The 23024-nt window shown below is 37.4% G+C and overlaps 1 protein-coding gene across 1 annotated transcript in view; it reads left to right on the top strand.

The window, feature by feature from the left end:
* The window catches only part of PRIM2 (DNA primase subunit 2), a 313454-nt gene that overhangs the window by 3769 nt on the left and 286661 nt on the right, over positions 1-23024 (top strand). The window contains exons 4-5 of the mRNA XM_017868174.1: positions 2858-2937; positions 4566-4686. Of these exons, the coding sequence (XP_017723663.1) occupies positions 2858-2937; positions 4566-4686 (201 nt within the window). The remainder of the gene's footprint in view (positions 1-2857; positions 2938-4565; positions 4687-23024) is intronic.

Below are 23024 nucleotides of genomic sequence, written 5' to 3'. Positions count from 1 at the left end.
CTAGTGGACAATTGGATATACAGATCTGAATATACAGGAAGACATCTGGTGGGAGTATAGATTTAGCAGAAGGTTGGAATCACCAGGAGTAGGTAAGAGCACCCTAGGAAGATATTTGAGAGAGAAGAGATGATGGTGGAAATAAAGACATGAGGAATACCAGTATTGAAGGTAAAGTGGAATTGGAGGAGTTTGGGAAGGAGAATGGAAAGGAGCTTTCTTAGAAGTAGGAGATGAACCAGGATAGTAGTGTCATAGAAGCCAAGGAGGGCTAGAGTTTCAATAATAATGATCATGATATTAATAGTGATAATAGGGAATAACAACAGCAGATATTTATATTAATAGTATGTTTACTATATACCAGACCTTGTTCTAAGTGCATTACATGTATTAGTCCATGTATGTAATTCATACAGCAATCTTATGAGGTAGGTATTATTATCATCCCTCTTTTACAGATACAGCCTATTTATTCACAGACTGAATAATTTGCCCAAGCTTATAAGATGGTAAATGGTGGAGCCAAGATTTGAATCTGGGTATTTTGTTTCTGTGGTGGTGCTTTTAACCACAGTAGTTTCAGAAGCTTAAGATAGATCATGTAAGATGAATTGTACAGTGTCCATTGGATTTAGCAACTGGATGGGCCCTTGTAGGTAGGGGCAGAGACCAGAACAATGACAGTGGTTGGAGAAGGAAGGTGGAGAGGTAGATATAGAAGATGTACTCTTTTAAAATGTGTAGCTGAAAAGAGAAAAATAGGGCAGAATATAGAGGTTGTTTTAGGGAAAAGAGAAGATATACAAGCACACATTTGTACATATGTGACAGGAGATACTTAAACATGTTTATAAGCTGAGCAGAAGATCTAGAATAGAATGGGGAAGAGGGGAGCTTGAAGATAAAACTTTGAGAGAGCATTTGATAAGTCAGGGTCTTTAAGAGGCATAAGCAAATGGGTTGCGGGGTTTAGGTGCAGGAATTAGCTTTTCATATGGTTTGGCTGTATCCTCACCCAAATCTCATCTTGAATTGTAGTTCCCATAATCCCCACGTGTTGTGGGAGGGACCCGGTGGGAGGTAATTGAATCATGGGGGCAGTTACCCCCATGCTGCTGTTCTAGATAGTGAGTTCTCACAAGATCTGATGGTTTTATAAGGGACTTTTCCCCGTTTTGCTCAGCACTTCTCTTTACTGCCACCATGTGAAGAAGGACATGTTTGCTTCCCCCTCTGCCACGATTGTAAGTTTCCTGAGGTCTCCCCAGCCCTGGGGAACTGTGAGTCAGTTAAACCTCTTTCCTTTTATGGGTTTACCCAGTCTTGAGTACGTCTTTATTAGCAGCATGAGAATGGACTAATATAGCTTTACATGCCAGGAAGAGGAGATGCTTTGTAGAGATGGATGGAAGGCAACACACATGTGTATGCGGAAGCTTGGGACTGAAGGAGTCTGCCTGGTAGCCTTTATTTTCTGTAAAGTAGGTGAAGTCATCTGTTCAGAGAGAAGGGAAAGGTGCTGTAGTAGGGGTCTTGGGACAACTGGTGAAGACTGAAGATTTTCTGAGAGGTGAGGAAGATGATTTTTTGTCAAATCTCAATACTGCTGCTTACTCTGAACAAACTTTGTGACCCTGAACAAGTTACATAACTTCTTTGTGCCTCAGTTTCCTTATCTGTAAAATAAGATTATAGTAGTGCCTACCTCGTAGGTTTTTTTTTTTTTTTAAAGGATTAAATGGGTTCATGCCTTAAAAATGTTTAGGGCACTTTTATGCCTGGTACCTAGTAAGTGCTCAAGACATGTTTGCGCTTATTATTTTGGATCTATTGGCAAGGATCTAGTTGAGATTATAGGCCATGAAATTATATTTTCCAAATTCCCATAGTTGTGTTTTTTCTCCAGAGGTTCTTAGCATTTTGAGAATAGGACTGCAGAGTGTAGTTGTAGATTAAGAATCTAGGTTTTGCAAAATGGTTGAAATTAAAGAAGCTGAGGTTGGTGTAAGAAGTTGTTGAAGTGGTGAGCACCCTGGATATAGGCTGGATAAGAAGAAAATTAAAAGAGAGGGGTTGGTGGGAAGAAAATAGTGGGGTCCAAACTCAAGAGGTTTTGTTGAGATTAGTTTGCTTCTCGGTTTCATGTGATTGATAGCTTAAGGTAAATGATAATTACCCTGAAAAACATATTAAGAAATGTTTTGACAATGAGAACACATGGCCACAGGGAGGGGAACACCCCACACCAGGGCCTGTCAGGGGGTTTGGGGCAAGGGGAGAGAGAGCATTAGGACAAATACCTAATGCATGCGGGGCTTAAAACCTAGATGATGGGTTGATAGGTGCAGCAAACCACCATAGCACGTGTATACCTATTGTAACAAACCTGCACGTTCTGCATGTGTATGCCAGAACTTAAAGTAAAAAGAAAAAAAAAAAAGAAGAAGAAATGTTTTGGGACTGGGTGTGGTGGCTCATGGCTGTAATTCTACTGCTTTGAGAGAGTAGAGTAGGAGGATTGCTTGAGACCAGGAGTTCGTAACCATCCTGGGCAACCTATTGAGACTCCATCTACACAAAAGATAAAAAATTAGCGGAGCATGGTGGTGTCGCTTGTAGTCCCAGCTCTTTGGGAGGTTGAGGCTGGAGGGTCACTTGAGCCCAGGAGTTGGAAGTTACAGTGAGCTGTGATTGACTACTACCCTCCAGTCTGGGTGATAGAGCGAGACCCCATCTCTAAAAAAAGAAATGTTTTTGAAACTTACTTTACCATTGGCTCAGGCTAGCTTAATATTTCTTTATACCTCTTACCATTCTAATGCATTTACTTTATTCATGTGTCATTATTTTTAAGGAAAACTTAGAAGATGAATATGAACCGCGAAGAAGAGATCATATTTCTCATTTTATTTTGCGGCTTGCTTATTGCCAGTCGTGAGTATATGTTTATATTCTCACAGTCAAATCTGGTGTCATGGGTTATAAATTGGTGTGTGGTAAGTTGATATGTTGTACTGAACATAGGAAAACCCAGAATAACATCAGGAACCCGTTGATCATGGGGTTGAACACTGTTACAGTAAATTGGAGCAAATTGTTTACTTAAAAATACTGAAAAAAATTCTATCACAAAATTTTGCCTGATGAAACACTTTTTAAGTTTATGAGAGAGACTCTTCATTTAAGATTTTAAATTGGAAAGGATTTTATTGGGAGGAAGGACTTTTGATATTTTTCCTGCAAAAAAAAGATAATATTTATAAGAAACAATTAATGAAACCCACACTTGAATTTGATACAGGTTTTTGGAATTGGAGCTCTATGGACCAGTTAAATCTAAGATTTTTGTTTGGTAGTTGGTTTTTTTAAGTTAATAGTGCCACCCAGAGGTAGTCAAGTTAGTTGCTTTTTTTAAAACTGTTTTTCCCCACACATTAATTTTGGTCACATAATTTAGTTATGGCTGTCTTTTTTTTAATTAATAGGCTTATCAAGTGAGACTCTTGAATTGCTTACTATCCCAAGATAATAATTGGTAAATTACTTACCAATTTTGGTTCTAGAGTTTTTCTTCTGTAAAAAAGCATATGTAGTTTATGAAATTTATATAATAAATATGTTGCTGACAATCTGTGAAAACCTCCTAAAAATGTGAAATCATATTTTGCATCCAGCAGGGTAATTATTTTATTATATAACAGTAACGCCCCTTAGTATTTGCTTTATAAATGAACATTTTATTGCTTTTAAATATTGTGGTATACATGTGCATATTAAATTTTGTGAAATTATAAATTGTAAAACCATAAGCAAAGTTTCCTTTGCAAAGTTAATCTGATCAAAGTTGCCTTAAAAAATTGGTGTCTTTTATTTGGCATTTATAAAGACACCTCAAGCCAAAGGAGTGCCCCATTTCCCCATTTTCTTTTTTTTTTTTTTTTCTCTTTCTCTTTTTTTTTTTGAGCTAGGGTCTCATGCCATTGCCTAGGCTGGAGTACAGTGGTGCCATCTTGGCTCACTGCAGCCTCAACCTCTGTGGGCTCAGGTGATCCTCCTCAGCCTCCTGAGAAGCTGGGACTATAGGCACATGCCACCATGCCTGGCTAAGTTTTTTGTAGATATGGGATTTTACCAAGTTACTCAGGCTGGTCTCAAACTTCTGGGCTCAGGTGATCTGCCCGCCTTGACCTCTCAAAATGCTGGGATTACAGGCATGAGCCACCATACCAGCCCCTATTTTCTAACATAAAATGAATATTTTGAAGTTACATTAAATGCATGAAGTATTTTATGTTATTTAAAAATAATGCAGCTAGGCTCAAAGCATTCTGTATTTAATCCTTTTAATTTTTAACACCCCCTGTACCCTGTACCCAACACATGCCTAGAAGATTGTGATATGTGGTATTGATATTCTCCTTACCATGATAGAGGACTTGCATGTTTTTAACTGCTGTCCACTGGCATCTTGCTTATGTCTGAATATTGTTTTATAAACATTTCTTAGATTTAATAAGCACTGGATTTTTAGTTTGTACTCATGCTTTCTGTCTTCATTTCAGTGAAGAACTTAGACGCTGGTTCATTCAACAAGAAATGGATCTCCTTCGATTTAGATTCAGCATTTTACCCAAGGATAAAATTCAGGATTTCTTAAAGGATAGCCAATTGCAGTTTGAGGCTGTAAGTATATTTTTGTAGTTATTTCTAATTGTTCTCACCGTTCATTTTTCCCTTCTGTCTTAAGTGCTGGTACTAATGTGTGGTGTATTCTCTTTACATTCTCCAAGTACCTGTCTGAAACAGTAGCTAATAGCTTTGGATAGCAATATGTCTTTCCTTCTCTATGACTAGAAGGAAAGGGGCTCCTTAATAACAAAGTCTCACATTTAGTTCCTCTGTTAAATATGTGCTTTATTAAAGCACAAGAAGGTTTAGTTTATAAAGGTTCACCTTTAACCAAAATTTTGTTGGCCAAAAAATTTCGAAATTAATAATGTGTTAAACTAGACAAGTGATGGTTACTTATTTATAGTTGTGAAATTTAGAGGAGGTAATACTTTATTTAAAAGTCAATTGTCAGGCGGGGCATGGTACCTCACACCTTTAATCCCAGCACTTTGGGAGTCTGTGGTGGGCAGATCACTTGAGGTCAAAAGTTCGAGACCATCCTGGCCAACATGGTGAAACCCTCACTCTATAAAAAATACAAAAGTTAGCCAGGCATGGTGCTGCGTGCCCGTAATCCCAGTTAGTCAGGAGGCTAAGGCATGAAAATTGCTTGAACCCGGGAGGTGGAGGTTGTGATGGGCTGAGATCATGCCACTGCATTCCAGTCTGGACAACAGAGCAAGACTCCATCTCAAAAAAACAAAACAAACAAACAAAAAAAAAACCCAAAAAACAAAAAGTCAGTTGTGAGTAAAATCTGTCCGAATAGTTTTGCAGATAAATCTGAATAATTTACACATTGTAATTATATAAAAAAGAAGAGATCTTTGGGACTTATTTAACAGGGATAAGTATTGGAAGAATTTATGTCTTTTTTTTTTTTTTTTGAGATGGAGCCTCACTCTGTCATCCAGGTTGGAAGGCAGTGGCGTGATCTCGGCTCACTGCAACCTCCACCTCCTGGGTTCAAACGATTCTCCTGCCTCAGCCTCCTGTGTAGCTGGGACTACAGGTGTGTGCCACCATGTCCGGCTAATTTTTGTATTTTTAGAGACGTAGTTTCGCCATGTTGGCTAGGCTGGTCTCAAACCCCTGACCTCAGGTGATATCCCCGCCTCGGTCTCCCAAAGTGCTGGGATTACAGGTGTGAGCCTCTCTGCCTGGCCTAGAATTTATGTCTTTTAGGTAGATATATGCCACAATGGGAATGTAGAAAAATTCTGTTTTGAAAGTTTTAGAGCAGTCAGATGGTAGTAGGACTGGCTGAGACTCTGTTTTGTTGTTGGAATGCATGGCTTGAAGCCAAATAAAGTAAAAAAGTAGAAGTTGCAATAGGTGAAAGACATTGTCCTGTCTGACAAGTAGAAGACATATCCACTGTAGCAAGGAACACTATGGAGTATATGAGTTAGGGAAAAGAGACTGTGAAGGGAAGTGAACAAACATTTTGTAGATGTTTAGTATTGAATATATGCTAGGGAGGCAGTTTCTATAGTTTCTTTCATTTGCTTCATGAGGTTTCTAAGTCACATCTACCTTTGCATACACAGATGTTATGCATGGTACCGTCTGAACCAAAACCATTGCATCTTCCATTTTGTTTTTAACGTTTATCCTTGGTGAAGTCCATTATTGCAATTATCAATTACAGTTAATTTATCCATTCATATTAGAAATAGTTTATTTTTTGCTTTTGTTGAAATTACTGATTTTTAGTAGGTTATAGAGAGAAGTGTCCTTGAGAAGGTGTATTATTTATTCTAGAGCAGCTATCTCCAACCTTTTTGGCACCAGGGACTGGTTTCATGGAAGACAATTTTTCCACGGACTGAGATGGCAGGGCGGGGAGGGATGTGGATAGTTTTGGGATGAACTGTTCCGCCTCAGATCATCAGGCATTAGATTCTCATAAGGAATGCACATCTTAGATCCATCATATGTGCAGCTCATAGTAGGGTTCGCACTCCTATAAGAATCCAATGTCTCCACTAATCTGACAGGAAGTGGAGCTCAGGTGGTAATGCTTACTCACTGGTCACCTCCTGTGCAGCCTGGTCCTAGCGGGCCATGGACTGGTGCTGGTATTGCGGCCTGAGAGTTGGAGACCCCAGTTCTAGAGTGTCTCAACGCATTGTCACATATAGTTTTTTAAATAATAGATTTATTGAGCTACAATTCACAAATCTTGACATGCCCCCTTTTACAATGTATAATTCATTGGTTTTTAGTGTAATTACAGATTGTACAACTAACACCACTATGTAATTTTAGAACATTTTCATCATTTTTGGTATTTTTAGTAGAGACGGGGTTTCACTGGGTTAGCCAAGATGGTCTCCATCTCCTGACCTCATGATCTGCCCACCTCAGCCTCCCAAAGTGCTGGGATTACAGGCGTGAGCCACTGTGCCCTGCCTATTTATTATCTTTAATTCTGTCAGTTTTTGCTTCATTTATTTTGGGGCTCTCTTGTTAGGTGCATGTATGTTTATAATTGTTAAATCTTCTTGATGGGTTGACCCTTTTATCATCATGAAGTGTTCCTTTCTAGCAACCTTTTTTTGTTGTTGTTTTAAGGTCTGTTTTGTTTGATATTAGCATAGCCATTCCAGATCTTTTATGGTTGTTGTTTACGTGATATGTCTTTTTCTCTTCTTTTTATTTTCATCCTTTACGTGTGTTTGAATCTAAAGTGTGTTTGTTGTAGATATCATATAGTTGGATCATATTCTTTTATTTTTTATTCATTTTGGAAATCTCTGACTTTTGCATGGATTGTTTTATCCATTTATGTTTAATTACTGATAACTTAGGATTTCCATGTGCCATCTATGTGTTTCCTACGTCTTAAGGTTTTTTTGTTTCTCTGTTTCTCCATCACTGCCTTCTTTGTGTTAAATTGGTACTTTCTAGTGTACTATTTTAATTCTCTAGCTGTTTATTTTGCTATATTTTTTGAGTTATTTTCTTAGTGGTTTCCCTTAGAATTACAATTATATTTTATTTTAAAACAATCTAATTGGGATTAGCATTAAGTTAATTTCAATAGTGTACAAACTTTTGTTCCCATATGCTCTGTTCCCTACCCCCTGCCATTGTGCTAGTGTGGTCATACAAATTATTTCATAATATATTAACAGAGGTAAACTTTTTGTGTTCTAGATTGTATGAAAAATGTATTTATTAAACTGTCAAACTTGAGTGTAATTTGCCTTGGTATACAGGCAAATACCTGTATGTTGGGAATATTTCTCATTGACATTTTGGAGATATTGCTTGCTGAACCTTTTAGCTTCTAGAGTTGCTCTTGAGAAGCCTGATTTCATTTCGACTTCTTATTCTTTGCATGTAACTTTGTGTCCTTTGCCAATCCCACTCCCTTGTGTAGTGAACTTTCATGGTGATGTCTGCATCTTTTTTCACTTTTTTGGGATGGGAACTTGGTAGGCTCTTTTAATCTGAAGATTTGATTCTTCAGTTAGGAAATCTCTTTTTATTATTACTTTAATAATTTCTTTCTTCTATTTTCTATGTTATGTCTTTATAATCTCTTGTTTGTTGGAATTTATATCTTCTGAATTGGTACTCTTATTTTCTTTTCTGTCCTGACAGTCAATCTTTGTCTTTTTATTTTATTTTCTGGGAACTTTCACCAACTGGTTTCTCAATTTTCTGTTTATTTATTTTTCCCACCTGTGTTTAATTTTTTTCTGTTAAATTTACTTAAAAATTGACATATAAAATTGTATGTATTCACTGTGTAAAATATATTTCAAAGTATACATTGTGGAATGATTACATTTAGCTAATTAACAAGTGTATTACATCAACATAGTTATTTTTGTGGTGAGGATACTTAATATCCACTCTCAGCGTTTTTCAACAATACAATTTGTTGTCATTAACTATAGTCATCGTGTTGTACAATGGATCTCTTGAACTTAATACTCTTGTGATTATGCGTCCTTTGACAAACATCTCTCTAACCCCTTTTCCTCCCTAACCACCCCAGCTGCTGGTAATCACTATTTTACTCTCTATTTCTATGAGATCAACTTTTTTAGATTCCACATATGAATGAGATCTGACATATTTGTCTTTCTGTGCCTGGCTTTTTTTACTTAACGTAATATCCCTGTTTCATTCATGATGTTGAAGGTGGTAGGATTTTCATTTTTTTTATGACTGAATATTATTCCATTATGTATATATATCGCATTAAAAAAAATCCATGTATCTATTGATGGACACTGAGGTTAATTCCATATCTTGGCTGTTGTGATTAGTGCTGCAGTAAATATGGGTGTGCAGATGTCTTCGGCATACTGATTTCATTTCCTTCAGATACATACCCAGTAATAGATTTTGCTGGAACATATGGTGGTTCTATTTTTAATTTTTTGAGGAACTTCCATATTGTTTTTCATTTCTACAAAAAATAAAAAATAGCAGGGTGTAGTGGTGCACACCTGTAATCCAGCTACTTGGGAGGCTGAAGTAGGATGATTACTTGAGCCCAGGTGTTGGAGGCTACAGTGTACTAAGATCTGTAGCCCACCCTGGGCTGCAGAGCAAGACCCTGTCTCTCAAAGAAGTAAGAGGATAATAATGATTTCCACCTCACAGATTTGTGAGGTTTAAATGAGGTAGTGTGTATAGAGTGCTTAGTACTGTGCATGGCATATACGCTAGGTAGTAATATTATAGAGGATACAGAAACAACATATGCCTGTATTGTGAAGAAGTTTGGAGTCAATTAGCTTGATGTGTTTTTACTGCAATTAAAAAAAACTGATTTTGAGTCTTTTTGTTTTAGGAAACAGGAATTTATGGGACATGTGTGCAGTTTTAACAAGAGTGTTGATGTTTAAAATTACTCTAGTTGCTTCTAGTCTGTTTGCCATATTTTATTTATAAATTTATATCCTGTTTCATTTTGCTAGTCATTTGAGATGCATTATAATAAACCTGTTCATTAAAGTAAGATGCATAAATACGGATAAACTTGAAAGACTGGCTGAAGGGATGATTGATATCCATATTTGTACATCCCAGGTTGGTCTTATACAGCTTCTAAAGGGAGCAGTAACTTTGGCTTCCTGTGTGACTGTTTTAGTTTTTCTAGTTTAGTGATTTGCAGTCGGGGGATAGGATGGAGAGGTAGTCCTCCTAGTGATTTGCAGTCGGGGGATAGGATGGAGAGGTAGTCCTCCTAGGGTGTTTATCAGAATGTGGGTGGAGGTTAGTATAGAGTTTAGAAAACATTATGCATTATGTTTTTGAAATATAAACCATAGAATGTAAAACTTGATCAAGTATTTGTGGCTGACGGGGATTCATGGAAGATAGAGTAACAAAGTATTGCAGAGGGCTTGACAGAGTAACCATTCCCGTGATAGTCTGCAGTCACTTTCCAGGCAGAGACGTTTTCCCCTCTTTTTCATGGACTCTCCCATGGCATCTGATACTGGTAATGAAGGCACTTGAATTCAGGTGCTGTTGATTAGCTTGTCCCCAGGTCTCTGTAAGCTCTTCCCATTTCATTGTAGGCTTTCCCAACTTTTACCATTTTATTAATAGGAACATGTATACTTTGGTTAGAATATTTAGTTTGCATTTGAAAACTATTATACCTCATCAGGTATCAGTGATGCTTTTAGACTCATGGCAAAGCAAGGTCTGAGCAAAAGTTACTAGCATTTGTTGCATGTGGTGGTGTCTGATGTGTGACCTGCTGCCTAAGTCAGGTGCTGCTGCCTAAGTTGAGGTGGAAAGAAACAGAAGGGAGTGGGTAGCCACGGGGCCATCTTGGTTTGTCACAGAAGCTGGATTGTTGGCACACATGTACGAGTCATCCTGGACTTAAAATGCTTGTGTGCTGTGTTTGTGTGCATTTCTCTGTCTTTTCGGTTTCCTTAATGCTGCTGCAATTGCTTTTATGTTGATCTACTTCTGTAAAATAAATACATTTTTACCTTAGGAGGGGATGCAGTGTTATACCTAAGTTGTATTATGCGTCCTTCGATGAGAAATATGTACATAGAAAGGGATCATTAATTTCTGGTGTTCTATTACTGACTTGGGCAGTGCATTGATACTTTTTTAGTCTATACTGGGTTTCTGGTGGATAGTAGATTCTGAATCCTTATGACATGGCATAGGAAGCCTTAATATGAAGTGTTCAAAAGGAAACACTGATATTTTCATTCTTTGACCTATATGTAAATAAATCGGATTTTAAATCTGAAATTTTTAAGGAGTTTCAATGAGTAAATATTGCTGTCCATGGGGAGTATTTTGCATCTCCCATTGCTGAGTTGATTGACTTAACCTTGGTCACATTAAAGGTGAATGGGTAAGGTTAAACAGATTCTATTAATGTTTCTTCAGTTGGCCAGTTAGGGAAAGGTCAGGCTTTGGCAGCTGTCAGCCTTACAGACAAAGAGTTTCTGTGCTGTTGCAGTGTAGAGTCTGACAGCAGCTTATAATTTACTTGGATGCTTTTTAAAACCTTCTTAAGACAGTCAGGAAATATTTTTTATTGGCTTTGCAATACCAGTGGGTCTAATGGCAGGATGCTTTTCATTAGAGTACTACAGAATGGCAGGTACAGTGAAAATGAGCATTTTTTTTTTTTTTTTTGTTGTTGAGACGGAGTCTCACTCTGTCGTCCAGGCTGGAGCGCAGTGGCCGGATCTCAGCTCACTGCAAGCTCCGCCTCCCGGGTTTACGCCATTCTCCTGCCTCAGCCTCCCAAGTAGCTGGGACTACAGGCGCCCCCCCCCTCGCCCGGCTAGTTTTTTTTTTTTTTTTTGTATTTTTTAGTAGAGACGGGGTTTCACCATGTTAGCCAGGATGGTCTCGATCTCCTGACCTCGTGATCCGCCCGTCTCGGCCTCCCAAAGTGCTGGAATTACAGGCTTGAGCCACCGCGCCCGGCCGAAAATGAGCATTCTTAAATATGTGGAAGAATATTCTGTGTGTCACAAATGATGACTCTACTTCATATTAAAAAGACCTAGTGTTCAGCTGCCATCTGATGTTCAGGGAAGTGAGGGACTTTTAGGTGAAGAGGCAAGTGAAGTTGGTAACCTCATTGTCCCTGGTTTCACTGAAAACAAGTAAACATAAAACTTCGAATTCTCTTTTGTTTATTATAAAGTAGTTTTTCTTATCCTGAGCCTAACAAGTTAAAAGTTGTTTCTTATCCTTTTGCTTTAAAGGCCCTTAATTTCTTTTATCTTAGAAAATTATTTCATGTCATTCTTGGTTGGTGATTACTTTTCAGTGAGGATGAATTCAAGTTTAATTTGTCATTTGTTATTGAAAATGTCAGTTATGAATTTATTAGGAGCCTTTGGAGGCTTTTCTCCAGTTAACATTGGAACATTGAGTTTACATTGATTTAATAGTTTTAGGTGTATTAAATTTTAAAATACTTTTAGTATTCTGTTTTTATTTCTGAGATACAGCAAGTTGACCTTAAATTGTCATAGTTTTTTGATCATTTTTGGCCCTTACTGTATTGTTTTTATTGTTTATTGGTATCGTTTGGTTTGTCGTAGTTCGTTTTGAATGTGTATTCATTATCATGGCCTACTCCATTTCTATTATATAAAATATGAATATCCCATACATTGATATACATGACTGTCTTTATACCTACCCTCTTGGGTCTCAAGTTATTGTAAGCCTATTAATAAGTTGCAAAGCAATTTTCGTGTGATGCCTGCAAAATAGAGAGCTGTGTGTACCTTTTTATATCTTTTGACATAGAATAAACTACAGCCAATAAGGAGTCTGGGACAGCTAAGACAGGACACACAGATGTAACAGCAGAACAGGCTAAAGAACACATGTGTTTGATAAGCCTGGAAGCTTTCCACAGGGCTTCTGGCAAGCTATTGACTATGACAGGAGTGAAAATGGAGCCTGAAGAAGAGTGAAGTGGGATGGTAAAACATACACTCTCAAACACTCTTAGTGGAAATTACAGACCTAAAAGGAATTAGGAGGAACGGGATTAATAATCAGATGAAGAGTGTTAAAGAAAAAAAAATTATTCATGTCATTTTTTAAAGACAGTAAGGAAGAATTTATTCAAAGGGGTACTATAATGGATTTTTGTAGTAGGGGAGAGAGATAAGCTCGAGTTGGAATATGATAGGATAGGTAGGGATTTGGGGCAGGGGTCAGGGTGGATGGAAAATTATTAAGAGGTAGTAAAGTGACCTAAGGAATTTTCCTGAAGGTAGACCAGGATCATAAGATATTAAAGATGGTCAGACCAAGGGTGGGAGATTTTCCCTAAACTTACTTAGCAGGATTCTCACTGAAACGGAATTAGCAGGCCTTATCAAGAAGAGGTTTCAGGAGCTTGACAGGAGTTAGGTCAAGGAGAGAGTCTTTGCCAAGGGTCAACATAACTTCTGAATAGAGAAATGAACTGTTTTATGTTCCAAGGCTGTGAAGTAGGCAAGATTGACAGTCCCAGGCAGGGTACTTTCTGAGTGTTGAGTGAATGTTTAGTGTCTAGAGAAAATACTGGCTGAATTCAAAAGATTTGTCTCAATTCTGTTTCATGAACACTAGACATCTTTAAGATGAGTATAGTAAAATTGAGTACTTATTTTTTTCAAGGTTAAATATTAGATAATAGGTATATGTTGTATATGAAATGAGCTTTTCTATTGAGCTAGATTTGAGGGATTATGCTACTTTGCAAACTTATTTGTTCTGTTTCTAGGAAAGTTGATTTAGAAAGAGCACTGTGTATTTCTGTTACAATTGCATACCTTTACCTTTCAAAATGATTTAAATGAAGGCATTAACATAGGGCTTCCTTTTTAAAGTTAAACACTACAAGTATAATACTTTTGTTCTCATAGTGGTTTTTGGCGTCAAATAATTATGGAAGCCAACCTTGTATTATTTTATGTATATTTATTGGGCAGTTACAGTAAAATATCGATACATTTTATATTTGGAGAATGGAGAAACGTTTATTGAGTTTTCTAGTTAGTTGAGGCCTAACTATTATGCATATAGTTGTAAAAATACACCATGGCAGATGGTCTTAGTGGCAATATTTTAGAGTTCACAGAATTTGGATTTTTCTAATCAACCTACAAAATTAGATTCTGCTCATGATAATATGGTTTAAGCCGAGAGATGCTATGGCTAAATGTGAAACTTCAAGCTGAATTACCCTTGAAGGCTAAAATTAACATATGCAGAAATTTCCAAAATGACTTGTGAAAGTCATTTCTCTTTTTTAAAGTTTTCATATAGCTTTTGAATATAGAACTCTTTATATTCTTATTGTTGATGGCTTTCCATGCCTATAACTTTTGCCCTTGAAAAAAAAGTATGTCTTTAAATTAGCTGAAGTTTCCCCCACACAGAGCTATGTCCTATTTGTTTTGTAATGATATGTATCTATCTTAATTTTATTAATTTTTTTTTTGAGACAGGGTTTCACTCTGTTGCCCAGGCTCGAGTGCAGTGATGTGATCTTGGCTCACTGCAACCTTCGCCTCCTGGGTTCAAGGGATTCTCCTGCCTCAGCCTCCCTAATAGCTGGAATTGCAGGCACACGCCACCATGCCCGGCTGATATGTATATATACATACATATATATTTATATCCTCAAAGAATGAAACTAATTACACTAAATATCATTTCCAGTGTTAAATATTCTCTGTAATTTAACATTTACATTAGGGAATGTGGTTTCCAGAAAGGGGTTCCGATCCAGACACGAAGAGAGGGTTCTTGGATCTTGTACAAGAAAGAATTCGGTGTGAGTCCATAGAGTAAAGTGAAAGCAAGTTTATTAAGCAAGTAAAGAAACAAAAGAATGGCTACTGCATAGGCAGAGTAGCACCACAGGCTGCTGGTTGGCTATTTTTAAGGTTATTTCTTGATCATATGCTAAATAAGAGGTGGATTATTCATGAGTTTTCTAGGGAAGGGATGGACAATTCCCGAACTCTGGGTTCCTCCCCTTTTTAGACTATATAGGATAATTTTTGGATGTTGCCATGGCATTTGTAAACTGTACTGGTGCTGGTGGGAGTATGTTTTAGAATGCTAATGCATTATAATTAGCATATAGTGAGCAGTAAGGATGACCAGAGGTCAGTTTTGTGTCCATCTTGGTTTTGCTGGGTTTTTGGCCGGCTACTTTAATGCATCCTGTTTTATCAGCAGGGTCTTTAGGACCTGTGTCTTGTCGTAAGCAGTCTTGCCGACCCCTTATCTCCTGTGCCTGAGAATGCCTAACCTCCTGGGAATGCAGCCTATCAAGTGTGAGCCTCATTTTATCCAGCCTCTATTCAAGATGGAGTTGCTCTTGCTCTACTAGAGTCTTTTGACAGTGTTACTCATGTTTTCTGAAGGTATTCTGAAAAAAGATACTGAGCAAAATAAATGTATACTTTTTTTTTTTGAGATGGAGTCTTGCTCTGTCACCCAGGCTGGAGTCCAATGGCGTGATCTCGGCTCACTGCAACCTCTGCCTGCCAGGTTCAAGTGATTCTCCTGCCTCAGCCTCCCGAGTAGCTGGGATTACAGGTGCCCACCACCATGCCTGGCTAATTTTTGTATTTTTGGTAGAGATGGGGTTTCACCACATTGCCCAGGCTGGTCTTGAACTCCTGACCTTGTGATCCGCCCACCTCAGCCTCCCAAAGTGTTGGGATTACAGGCGTGAGCCACCACACCCGGCCATGTATACATTTTTTAAAATTCCATAATCTTTATAACCTTTTTTCCTCCAAGTTCCCTGAAAATTTAATTCTTTTTGGCTGAAGTCTTGTGTCATGGTCTAGTTCAGAGTCTAGGTCAGATTGCCTTATCCTAGGTCTTTTGGATGAGAATAAGAACCAGGGATGTGGAGGGCTAATGGAGTTGTAAAGATAATCATTTTGTGTTCTCAATCTGTGAGTGACTTAATCTGAGTTACAAAGGCAGGAGGAAGTAGTTGCGTAACAAATCCATTTGGCCCAGGCCCTGTGAATATATCCATTCTGCTACTCCCACCCCTCTGAAGGCATACGAAGGACAACAGCACAGGTAATACCCCTACTCTGGACTTGTCTCCATTTATTCACTACTTGCTTCTGTTTGTTTGTCTCCATGACTTTCAAATACCTTGTGCTATACTTCAGCTATTGATACCTGCCTCCTGTCTGGCTTTGTTTCCTGTTCGTCTCTGGTCAAAGTGTGCTCTCCCCATTCCAGGACAATCCTTCTGTTATCATGGAGCTTAATAGCCAAATATATTCCAGTTCCCTTTAGTTGGTCCAAGGAGTAAGGCTTCTATATGAATATTAGAAAACTCAGAGGACTGTTTCCAGACTTGCATGAGGTCCTTGTTTTCTAAAGAAGGAGTATTTATTGATGACTGTATAAGTAGTGGACTTATTAAGGTTTAGATCTGTCTAGTGATGTAAGGAGCCTGAGGAGAGATTATCACTAATAGCTAACATTTGTAATGTGTTTATTGAGTGCCAGGCACTTTGGTAAATGCTTTACTGAGTTATATAAATTTAACTTCTTCTTCTATGATAGAGACAGTTTTGCTCTGTTGCCTAGGCTGGAGTGCAGTGGCGTGATCACACCTCGCTGCAGCCTTGAACTGTTGGGCTCAAGTGGTCCTCCCACCTCAGCCTCCCAAGTAGCTGGGAATACAGGCGCATGCCACCATGCCTGGCTAATTTTTTCTTTTTCTTTTATAGAAATAAGTTCTTACTGTGTTGCCTAGGCTGGTGTTGAACTTCTGGCCTCAAGTGATCCTTGCACCTTGGCCTCCCATAGTGCTGGAATTACAGGTGTGAGTCACTGTGACCAGCCAGGTTTATGTAATTTAATCCTCACAACAGCTCCATTAGGAAACTGAAGTTCAGAGAGGTTAAGTAACTTTCCTTAAAATTAGTCTTCTAAATATTTAGAGATGTACACATCACAAAGCATGTTACTAAATATATGAGTAGATTTCTTCACAGCTTAACTATCAAAAGGAAGTGAAATAGATGCTGACATTTAAGGTGACAGGGCCCATCAAAAGTGCTATACAAACACAGGTGTGAGTTTAGAGATTTACATTAATGTAGGAAATTAAAGCATTAACTATAATTTTACTGAGATGTTTCATTTTAGCTGACAGTTGTTGGCAGGAATGGAAACCGAATATATTAAATATACCATTGGTAGCTTTCTCAGTATAATATGTGCCATCTCTAGGGAAAACATTATATTCACACAACTTAGTCCTTGAGGGGTTTGTTTTCTAGCCCGTGGTTTTCTATGCCCTTTTGTTTTCTTCTCTGCTACCTTTTATCTTTTAAAACATTTTCAGATCACATTGTATATTTAATTCAACGATTGACTCATGTATAATATTCAAAGATCAGTGTAAATCAAAATCCACGCAGTAGATTAAAATATATTTTAAAGTTTTAAATTAAATTTATCAGGCAGTAGATTTTGTACTTGAAGTGGGAGTCATTATTTTAATAGGCCAGGAAAAGAAAAGTTATGGACTTGAGTTGGTTTTTTTACTATCTCGCAAGAGAGATGCCATAGAGGAAAGTCTACTGTTTCAAACTGGGCCTTTCACAAGGATGGCTTGTTGGTTCAGTCCACTAGTTCTAGACGATAGGGGCTATAGTCACCCCTGCTGGATATTTTGGGCATTTTTACGGTATTTTTGGTGTTTGTAACAATGATTGGCAAGTACAACAGGTGTGTAGCAGACAGGAGATGAGGATGCTGGTGCGCTTACAGAGCACTGAATAGTTCTGTACCACCACAGATTTTCCCACATCCTTCTTGCCATTTTTTTTTTTTTTTTTTTTAGACAGAGTCTTGCTCGGTTGCCAAGCTGGAGTGCAGTAGCGCAATCACGGCTCACTGCAACCTCTGCCTCCTGGGTTCAAGCTATTCTCTGCCTCAGCCTTCCGAGTAGCTGGGACTATAGGTGCGCGCCACCACGCCCAGCTAATTTTTGTATTTTTAGTAGAAACGGGGTTTCACGGTTTTCACCAGGATGATCTTGATCTCTTGACCTCATGATCTGCCTGCTTCAGCCTTCCAGAGTGCTGGGATTACAGGCATGAGACACTGTACCTGGCCTCTTTCTTGACTTTTTATATTCATGTGAGCAACAACAACAGAAACCCAGAAACCAAAAAACTAAACTGTTTCTAATTATCTGAATCTAGAACTAAATACTGTTCTAGAAATCAACACAAAATATTTTTTCCCCCGTGTTTTTGGTATACCCTCATTGTTCCTGGACTACAACTAGCCTGTGAGGTGAGAAAGATAATGCTTTGTTTTGTTCTGAGTGTTTCTGAGTTCACTTTTGACAAGGTACATCACTGATGTGGTATTTGAAACACCAATGCACACACCATGTCAGTCTGCATTGATAGATGGGTTATTCTTGATGTTTTTGCTGACGGGTATGGTATCTAACTACTTGATCATATAGTCTAGTGCACTGCATCTGATCAATTTTGTATGCCACTATTATTTTGTTTTAAATTTTTAAATATTATATATATTTAGTTATGGAATTCTATTGATTTTAAAAAATTGTGAATTTTATTTTTGGATAGTAATACAAGTATTGCAACATATTTTAAGTATTAAAATATTTAAAGAAGCATTGGGTCTGATCAGATTGTTAACCCCTAGTTCCACTAGTGTTCCTTTGCTTTGCAGATTCTCAAGAATGATCCTGTTACATTCTTGCCTGTAGTATTATTAGCATTGACTGTAGCATATTTCTTATTTTTTTGGTGTTTTTGGAGGATTTAAAGTAGTTTTGGCTTACAGTTCTACTTTTCTTTTTTAACACTTTTCTCTTTTTTAAAAAAGATATTGTTTAGCTTGCTAATACTAAAGTAGCTATCATTGCAGTCACGTTGTTTTCATAACTCAAGTTATATCTGGATATTTTCCTATTTTTTGTAAAACAAAACAATCTTCTTAAACCTTCAATATAACCTACTTTCAGTACCCTTAAGAACTTATTAGCAAAGCAGATGAAGGAAAGAGCCCAAAGCAAAAGTAATAATAATATTTCTTGGTCCCCTTCATAAACAGAGTTCAAAGCTCTTCATTTCTTGTGAATGCAGAGCTTCCCAGAATCCCTGTGGAACAGGGCAAGCTAACCTCTCAGATAGGAAGGATTAAGACTGACTGTCTATTTACAGATTTTTTGGTGGGATATTCAGTTCTTTCTATTTCCCCTGGAGAGTTCTTCATAGAACATATAGTGAAGGTGCCTTTTTCCTGAGCTTGTGCTGTTGATATAGTGAGGTTTGTGGTCTTTGGATCACTTTTGTATGGAACCTTATGATTATGACTTAAAATAGCCAGTCTTAAGGAATTCTAATCAAAAGAATTCTAATTTTCAAAATTAATTTTATTTATTTATTTATGTTTTGATGATGTTAGTGTAAAGAAAACCATAGAGAAATTTTACAAATCATAAATCACTGAGAAAACTTTGCCTTTGGATGAAGGGACCACTGAAATTTAACTTGTCAATCTGCAGGCCTTGAAGATAAATAAACCTCAAAATAAACCTCAGGGGAGGTGTAGGGGTGATTTGGGATGAGATGAGTTGGTCAGGGTGATCTGTTTCCCTTGCTTCTTTGAGAAGGCTAAGTGGCTGCTAGAGCTGTGTTCTGAGGACCAGCTGGTGATAGATGAACTTCAGTTCCTTCTTTTTTCCAGCAACAGCAGTCTTAGTGCAATGGTTCCTCAGTGCCACGTGGTTCTTTTTTCCCTTTCCAACTTGAACACAGACATAGGCTCATCATCTCATTTTTTCTAACCATAGTATAACCTCTACTTTTATGGACGTTTCCTAGATGTCATATATTCTGTTTATTTAGCATTATTTTAATGATACCATCTCCTTTTTTTATTTCAAGGAAATGTGCTCATGTATTTTCCACATTAATCTTGATTCTGGTTTTACATTTTTGCAAAAAAGAAGTTTGTCATGGGAAGGAGTAGAAGATGCGACTAGCAAGATAGGAGGACAGGAAGGAATTGTGGAAGGTTTTTGAGGATCAGGGTGACATGTTATAATCTAGTATGATGAAGAGAACTGCAACAGCTGAGTAAATAAAGGATTGGGGAATTGAGACCCAGGTTGAGATATAAGGTCACCAAAATAGTTAATTACAGACTGAGTACCCCTTATCTAAAATGCTTGGGATCAGACGTGTTTTGGATTTTGATTTTTTTTCAGATTTTGGAAAGTTTATCTTATATACTTAATGATTGAGCATCTGAAAATCTGAAATGCTCCAGTGAGCATTTAATCTGAGTGTCATGTTGATGCTTAAAAAGTTTTAGATTTTGGAGCACTTTGGATTCTGTATTTTCAGGTTTGGGATGCTCAACCTGTTGAATGTTGAGACTTATGATAGAGACCTCTTGGATATTGCCAGTGTCCAGGTTAATGATAAAGAGAATTATTTGTTGAGCGAATAGTGAGTGACCAAACGAAAGACTGAATGAGGGTCTGAACTATATTAGTAGCTGTGAGAATGGAAAGAAGTGGGCAGATGTGGTAGACATTATAGAAATAGCCTAAAGACTTGATGGCTAATGGAATGTGCGGTGAAGATGACTCTAAGCCATCTGGTATAGAGGACAAGAGTAATGTAATGTTAGTAATAATAGTGAATGTAAAAAAAGGAGTATGTTTTACGGTTAGGATAGTATATTTGGTGTGAAAATATTGCTTGTGAGTGCTGTGGGCCACTGGAGATAGACAGTGGACAGTTCAAAATGTTAGGTTGAGTTCAGGAGGTGGTGGTTGAAAGTATATAATCAAAATACCATAGAAAATAGTATTTGCAACTGTGAAAACGAAGCTTGCTAAGGGAGAGAGGATGAATGAGAAGATCTGGGAAAATTAATCTTACAGTAGATTTCTCATGACCCTGTGTAAGTTACTGACCATTTCAGTGCCTCATTTTCTTCTATAAAATGAGGAAAATTATAGTATCTCCTTAATAGAACTGTTGTGAAGTTGAATTGAATCATCTATGTAAATTGCATAGGGCTTGGCAGGCATATAGTAAATACTCATTAAAGGTTAGCTATCTTATTGTTTATTAAGTACTTTGGTTATGCACATAAAAATGAACTGATTCTAAAATTTGTGATTCTAGAGGTTATATTGAATGTTTAAGATTAAACAAGTGATCTTATTAGCAGTGATATTTTTATTTCTCAAGTTAAAACTGTTTGGTTTTTGTAGGTGTGGTTAGTTATAATCTTGGAACTAATTTTTTGTGATAAATATGTAATTCATGTTTGGGTGTTTTTATTTAAAGTGCTCACTTTTCTTTTCTTTTCCTTTTTTTTTTTTTTTTTTTGAGCCGGAGTCTTGCTCTGTTGCCTAGTCTGGAGTGCAGCGGCGCGTTCTCGGCTCACTGCATCCTCTGCCTCCCAGGTTCAAGCAATTCTCCTCCCTCAGGCTCCTCAGTAGCTGAGATTACAGGTGCCCGCCACCATACCCGGCTAATTTTTGTATTTTTAGTAGAGATGGGGTTTCACCATGTTGGCCAGGCTGGTTTCAAACTCCTGAGCTCATGATCCGTCTGCTTCAGCCTCCCAAAGTGCTGGGATTACTGGTGTGAGCCACCACGCCTGGCCTATTAAAGCGCTCACTTTTCTTGACATCCTCTAAGATGCAGACTTTACTCTTACTCTTGGTTGAATACATAGTGTTTTTCTTTAATTAGAGTGGGGTAAATGAAAGGTGATGATACTTATACTGAATCTTGAATCTGACACATTTCTTCCAGTGAAAATGGGCTGCAAGGAACCCAGTTGTATTTGCCACTGTTTTTTAGTTTTTTTTTTTCCCTCTGACACAGGCTTATGATGCTCTAGAAGTGTCATTTGGGGGAGCCAAAGCACTGTACTATAATATATATACCAGTCTGTTCAGTGTAGAAGGGGAAAAAAAATAGTGTCATGAATTTGAAGTTCATGCTTTTCAGGTGTTTGTATGTTTCTTCCTTCTGCTTTAATAGTAAATGGTTAGAGGGATTCGTTAAATAGTAAATTAATGAAACTAAATGCAGAGCACATATATAGCTAGAATTTTAATTTTTTTCCATTTGTATTTTAGTTCTATTGATATTTTAAGGGTAACGAGAAATTAGCATCTTCATTTGGATATGTATGATATCCCTTCAAAGCTGTAGTTGCTTTAACTTAGACTGTCAATTCCTTGTCTAATCAAGACCCATGGTGAAATGCCAAAAAAAAAAGCAGTCTTTGGATTTTTCCGGTCAGTGAACTGGCTAATATTTTCTGAGTTCCTATAGATACAAAGCACTGTAAATTATATTTACAATATCACCACTTGAGTAAGTACTTAAAGAGACAATTTTGGAACTGTTGGGTTAATTAGTGTACATCAGAGCTATTGTTTGGTTTCTCTAGGTAGGAGGTTGTTCAAGGATGTAATAGGATCTGCATGCAAATAGATTGCAATTTGTGTTTAGAAAGGATAACTTACTTTTAAAATTCGGTCTCTCCCGATTTTCATTTAGTTTGCTGTATACCACCTAAAATGGATTAGAATTCATTTTCTTCTTCCTGTTTAAAATAACCTTGGCCTGATTATATTTCTCTTTATTTACCACTCCTCTTGAGACAGGTGTGTGCACATGCACACATACATAAAAGAAGATCTGCTGTTTTGGTGGTATTTATAGCGGGCAAAAGAGATGATTTATTTGAACTTTTTTGCAGGTTACTATCGGTAGTTTTAGGAAAAGTCTATTTTTGAATTTCACTGCCTCTTTTTTTTTTTTTGGTGAGAGGTTGCTAGAGCAGAGGGGCTGTCTCCAAGACCATGTCTTCATCAGAAACTGGGGTTTAATGGATGTTAGAAATGGTATATGCCTCTTCCACCGTCCCTTAAGTTCTTCTGTTTATTACCTGAGTTTTGTTTATCAAATTTCAGAGTTGCTTACTTTTCTTTTGTTAGTTAATAGGGGTGCTTCAGGTGGGTTAGGAGAAGAAATACTTTTTAAAAAAGTCACCATCATTCTGTGTGAGAGAGAATGTAATTCCTATAGAGAAAATTAATTAGTTAGCTTGGTGTGTTGTAATGGCAGCTTTGCTATTTTTTTGTACTCTTTCTCTTTCTTCGTTTACCAAAGAAGATTGACAAGCTACTTACCTTTCTATGAGTGCTTTTCTTAACAACTGTATAATTGAATGCCTAGAGAAATGAACCTTGGCTTCAGCAGTACTGAATGGCAACAGTGGTAAGAAACTCATTTTTCTTTTCCTTT

This window comes from Rhinopithecus bieti, unplaced genomic scaffold, assembly GCF_001698545.2.
Source record: "Rhinopithecus bieti isolate Rb0 unplaced genomic scaffold, ASM169854v2 scaffold_841, whole genome shotgun sequence".
In the NCBI taxonomy this organism is placed as follows: domain Eukaryota; kingdom Metazoa; phylum Chordata; class Mammalia; order Primates; family Cercopithecidae; genus Rhinopithecus; species Rhinopithecus bieti.
The sequence above is the reverse complement of the archived record's forward strand: the minus strand, read 5'-3'. Positions and strand labels throughout refer to the sequence as shown.